Source organism: Eupeodes corollae, chromosome 1 (assembly GCF_945859685.1).
Source record: "Eupeodes corollae chromosome 1, idEupCoro1.1, whole genome shotgun sequence".
Classification (NCBI taxonomy): domain Eukaryota; kingdom Metazoa; phylum Arthropoda; class Insecta; order Diptera; family Syrphidae; genus Eupeodes; species Eupeodes corollae.
The window spans coordinates 202148852-202154889 of record NC_079147.1 but is presented as its reverse complement, the minus strand read 5'-3'; the positions used below and the strand labels follow the sequence as shown (position 1 = coordinate 202154889).

The 6038-nt window shown below is 28.3% G+C and overlaps 1 protein-coding gene across 1 annotated transcript; it reads right to left on the bottom strand.

Annotated features, from left to right (window-relative positions):
• Positions 1 to 1903: 1903 nt before the first annotated feature.
• On the bottom strand, positions 1904 to 2921 carry LOC129940777 (DNA polymerase epsilon subunit 2-like). Its single transcript, XM_056049252.1, has 2 exons — positions 2101 to 2921; positions 1904 to 2043 (listed from the first exon to the last, which is right to left on the bottom strand). The coding sequence occupies exons 1-2, from the start codon at positions 2793 to 2795 to the stop codon at positions 1932 to 1934; spliced, it is 807 nt and encodes a 268-aa protein (XP_055905227.1). The 5' UTR covers positions 2796 to 2921; the 3' UTR covers positions 1904 to 1931.
• Positions 2922 to 6038: the final 3117 nt, after the last annotated feature.

The window sequence follows — 6038 nt, the reverse complement described above, 5'->3', positions numbered from 1 at the left end:
AGTTTCGTGTGGTTTTTGTGAGATGTTCATCCAAAGGTGACAAATCCCAGAGTTCATTAAGAAATGTGGCTTTTTAGTGCTGAACTGCTGACTCTTGATAGAAATAATGAACTTAAGGGATAGTACATACTGTGCCTAAAATTAATACCAAGTTTAACGACAGTGGGCTTTTATGACAGACAAATGTAAACACATTGGGTCATTTTAAAACGATAGCCTGGAGACTAAAAATGAACACGACAGAACCTATGTTTAAACTGATGACGATTTGTATTAAAGGTATCAATACGATAAAAAAAACTACGAAATTTATGATTGACCTTCTAAATATTGAAGACCGAAATTGAATGAAAGGTTTGCCAATATTTGTGTGTTTTTAAAGATAGCCATACACGGTTAAGGCAAATGGATTTTAAGGAAGTCAAATATCAACGAGCCTGAGCTAACAAGCCAAGGTTTGGCTTTGCTGTGTACCAACGAGCCAAGTAGTTCTGTCTGCTTAGGCAATCTTATCTTGCCATCTAAAAACTATCTAACTAGGTATCTCAAATAATAATTTAAATACAATGGTTTATTTTTTGCATAGGTTTAAGTGGGGTTGTACTAGAACTGTATAAGAATATACCTTTAACCTATTTTTTAAGTAATGAATAGCAGTTGTGTCTAATCTAGATGTTAAATTTAGACGCCAGCTAAATATAATCGGATTTAAAATATGACTATGTATAAGCTATTTACAACAAAAGAACAAAAATAACAATAGAAAAAGCCATCAGACCCAAAACACAGATAAGAAAAAACTTAAAACGCAAGATTGTTTTCTAAAGTTTTAACCTTACTCCAAATTACCTCAATTTAATTATTTGGCAGATATTTGAACACAATTGTGAGAGATTTATCAGTAAATCAAACAAATCTATTTGTTTAACGTTTTATTTATTTATAAAAAGACAATTTTTACTTCTTAGTTCGTTCTTTTTGTTTGAGTGAGGTTCACATTAGATTGGATGATTCGACCTATTATGACATTTCATCATTATATATTAATTAATTTTATATTTATTAAACAGTCAATTGTGGAGTACTTCCTAATTAAAAAAAATCTCATAAAGGCTTTTACTTATTCTATTTAGTTAAATATATTACTAACACTTGCCGACCAAATTGCGTTTAGATGACCTTAATTCAAATCTCGCCTTTAAATTTCACTATCCAAACTAGTTTTTAAAATATGTCAAATTAAAAATTCTAAAGACTTTTAAGGCTAAGTTAAAAACATATGACTTACATATGTACCTTACATATGTACCTTACATATGTACCTTCATTTGAATCTAATTAAAGTTTTAAAAAACATTGAATGTAAACCCTTTATGTTGTTGCATAGTTTGGTTTAGGTTTAAACTTAAATGTTGATTCAGTATCCAAACTCTGATTTTAGCTTTAAAATTCCCGCTTCCAGCATTATTTTTATATTTTCAATATATTCCAAAGAGTTCGTATAATATCAAATGTTTTTTAAAACCGTTTTTTGTATTTCCACTAAAAACCGTTTTATCATAAATACTTCAGCACTGTTTTAAGGTATGGCAGCTGAAGACTTCCAACTAAAGAGATTCATACGGAATTTTATTGACAAATAAAAACTTATTCATGAACTTACATGACGTCAAAAAGCCTAATATAAGTTTTTTTTTTTAGTTTAAAAACGTTGTATCTAAAAAGCTTGACGCGATAGATCAAATTTGAAGTAGTTAGAGCTTAAAAAAGTATAATTTAAATAAGTTACCTTGTTGACCATTGAAATTTTGAAACTAATTTTCCATTACTTATTTTCTTCCCTTAGCAATGAAAAAACGAATCGATAAATGAAAACAATAAAACTTATTGAAAAAAGATTCGATTTGATTTTTAATTTTTTTATTACAATATTACATTTCTTCATTCCCATCTAAGTCATCATTGTCTACGAAATCTGGAGTCATATAGATTTCTAATTCAATAAAATGTGGCCTGTTATGTCTACCATCACCCATAGCCCTACTATCAAAGTGACTCAGGTTAGCCCAAGAAGCAGTACTAGCTTGACTAAATTGATACCTTACATCTGCACTATCATTGTCCGTAAGATTTTCTTCATTACCTTCAATTGACTCAAAATCAAAATGATCGTCTTCGTTAACATCATATGGATTTAACTCTTCAGATGCATGTTCTTCATTCTCAACGCCTTGTTCAAGATCATTTGTGCTTTCTGCTTCTACATCTTCTTCGCTTTCTTCATTATCAATGCACTCTTCAAGATCATTTGAGCTTGCTACACCTTCATCTTCCTCGTTTTCCGAGGATTGTTCGATTGCACCTCCATCGATCTCAATGTTTTCAAGTGGATCTAGTTCTAGGACTGTTTCCACTGATTGGTTTTCGGGATCTTTTTCATTATTATGACTGGATAACTCCAGACTATTATCATTCTCTCCAAGCTCATGTCTTTTCAAGTCATCGACTGAATCAACACCATAATTTTCATTAACAAAATGAGTTAAAATTTCAGCTGGTTCATTTAAACTAGTACGGCTTGATTGTTTACTACTGCTTGAGTCAGTTATGTCAATAATTTGAATATCATTTTGAAGTTTACTTCTTTTGTGTTGAATGGAATTTTTAAAATTTTTCTCATTGTAATTTGGTTGTTTTCTTCTTGGTCGAAGATTATAAGGGTGTTTGGTTCTTTGATGTTTTGTTTTTCTTGATAAATCAATATGAAAAGATTTCTTGCTTAATTCATGGGACATCTTAAATTGAAGAAATATTAATATTTAACAACAAACAGAAATTCAAAAATATAATTTCATAAAATGTAATATTTTCATTTAAATTTGACGATGTTTTATTTAGAAAACGAGTAAATTTTGTATACAAGTGCTTAACATATTTTTGTTTATTAAATCGCTTATTTTTCATTTACTCTTTAAAGAGGCAAATCTCTTATTTAATTCCGTTTAAACAGAGCTATACTTTTTACTAGCGGCTTTATTAATTTCTTAGCTTTCGGCGAAGGTTCTATCTTCCGGAGGAAATGATGTAAAATGATGGGATTCCATTCCAGAGATAAATATTTAGCATAGTTTTTTTTTATCAAACAAAGTTATAATTCTTCAGTGATCGTTTGATAATAATACAATGTAAAAGCTAAATTACATTAAGTTAATCATTGCCACCATAAAAGTTACTTAAAATTAAAAGCAAATTATTTTCAAAAAATGAAGATCTACTCGGACAAAAATTAATCATACCACAAAAGCTGTTAGTTACTCTTAAACATGTAGAAAATGATTTGTTGGCTGCATAATATGTTTTGTGGTATGGAATCTTAAAAAAACAATGGGTTCCTAAGCAACCTCGCAGGAGCATTAAAGTCACGAATGACACAACGTCAGAAAAGTTTTTTTCGAATGTCGAGAGGTATGATTCCAAATAATTTACATCTTGTTCCATAGGAAGGCATATCTTTATTCTAATGAAGACTTTTCACTAATACTCTAGTAAATCTATTTTGAATTGTTTCAATTCTAAAAGAGTCAACTTCATACGAAGGGGACCAAATAATATTACAATACACTAGAGTAGATCTCACATACACATAAAACAGACATTTTAAAATGTATAGATCACAAAACTGTTTTGAATTGCGTGAGATAAATCCCAGCATCCCTTTTGCTACTGAAAAATCTATATGTTTTAAGAAATCAAGTTTTTGGTCAAAAATTACATCAGGGTCCTTTTTAGCGGTTATTGTTGATAGACATGTACTGTTTATTTTACAAGAAAAGTGAATTGATAAACGATTTCGAGAAAAAGTTAAACTTTGACACTTTGCAATATTAAGGTTGTAGGAGTTATTTAAAGACCAATTCGATTATCTCTCAAGATCTTCTTTCATTAAAATGCAAGCATGTTTTGTTAAAAATGTCATTGATACAATAAAAAAGGACCAAGGTAGCATTGATATGTGAAGAGAGAATGTTATTAATACAAACATAATGAATACGACCCTTTAAGTATGCATCTATCCTGTTTAAAAAGTTAAAGTGAATCCTTTTTTTTGTAACTTTAAAAGAAATATATCATGATTCATGATCAAATGCTTTAGAAAAATCCGTATACACAACATCAAGTTGATACTCTTTCTTAAGTCTATTTATTACAACTTTCAAACTAATTGTAAAATTTGTGCTAGAAGATCTTCCAGCTAAAATCATGGTGACATCGAGAAAAAATGCTTTTAAGAATTAGAGTTAAATTAATTGTTCAGAAACTTTTGGAATTGTAGTTATCTTCAAAATAGGGCGGAAGTTGGAAATTTCCTGTCTATTGCCTTCTTGAACTTTCAATATCAAATTAGTTATCAGTGTTGTTAGATTGATCATCTGGAAGTATATCAAGAGTAAGTAACTAAGTAAACGGATGCCAATGGGAAACATTAGATTAGGAAATTAAATTTTGAAACACTTTTACTATTGCATTTTAAATCATATTCAACCGATAACAGATACTGATGGAAAAGAAATTTATTTCTTTTACAATGTTCCATATTGTCTATTAAGATCATGGTCAATAATTGGTCTGTGAAATTGCTTATAAACTTTTTTTTTTATTATTGAGACAGATTTATTAACTTCCCATAGGAAGTTATTGTAATTGAAAATTTTGACATTTCTCGACGTTTCAAGGTCCCTAGAGTCGAAATAAAAACTTTTTAGAAAGATGTCTGTGCGTGCGTGTGTACGTACGTTCGTACGTCCGTACGTCCGTACGTTCGCGACGTTTTTTTCGTCGTCCATAGCTCAAGAACCAGAAGAGATATCGACTTCAAATAAATTTTGTTATACAGATAATAAGGCAGAAAGATGCAGAAAGGGCTCTCAAGAAAATTGCGTGGGTGGTTTTTTTACCATAGCAGTTTAAAAAAAAGGTGAACATTTGGGTTAACCCTTAATATCTTACGAACCAAAAACGCTAGAGACTTGAATAAAATTTTGTATACAAAACTGAAAAAAAAAATTGTCACCTCCTAAATTTTACGACTAACATATGATTTCATCTCCAAAACAATTTTGAGCAACGGAGAATAATGTTTTAAAAATCTGATAAAATTTTGAGAAAAATCAAATTGACAGTTTTTTTTATAAAAAATAAAAATCTAAAAAAAACATTACTCAAAGTTCGTAAAAATTAAATATCAATTCAAATATCTTTTCAAAAACTTGGAATTAAGGCTTCAAGCTTAATTTATCTTATAAGAAATATTGTTTTCAACATTCAATAAAATTTTGAGAAAAATCGAATTGACAGTTTTTTTACAAAAAATTAAAACCTAAAAAAAAATTAATAAAAGTTGGTAAAAATTGATTTTCGACTCAATTATCTTTTTAAAACTTTGAGATATTGGCTTTAATTTACTTTTATCTTTCAAAAAATATTGTTGTCAACATTCAGTAAAATTTTGAACAAAATCGAATTAACAGTTTTTTTTATAAAAAATTAAAAACCGAACAAAAATTAACAAAAGTTGGTAAAAATTGAATATGGATTCAAATATCTTTTCAAAAACTTGAAAGTTAGACTTCAAACTTATTTTATCTTATAGGAAATATTGTTTTAAGCATTCTGAAAGATGTTGAGAAAAATCGAATTGACAGTTTTTTTACAAAAAATAAAAACCTTAAAAAAAATTTATAAAAGTTGGTAAAAATTGATTTTCGACTCAAATATCTTTTCAAAAATTGTAGATATTGGCTTTTAACTACTTTTATCTTTCAAAAAATATTGTTATTAACATTTAGTAACATTTTGAAAATAATCGAATTGATAGTTTTTGTACAAAAAATTAAATAACTAAAAAAAAATTTAACAAAAGTTGGTAAAAATTGATTTTCGACTCAAATATCTTTTCAAATCCATACAATATTGGCTTTAAACTAATTTTATCTTATAGAAAATATTGTTTTCAACATTCGATAGAATTTTGAAGAAAA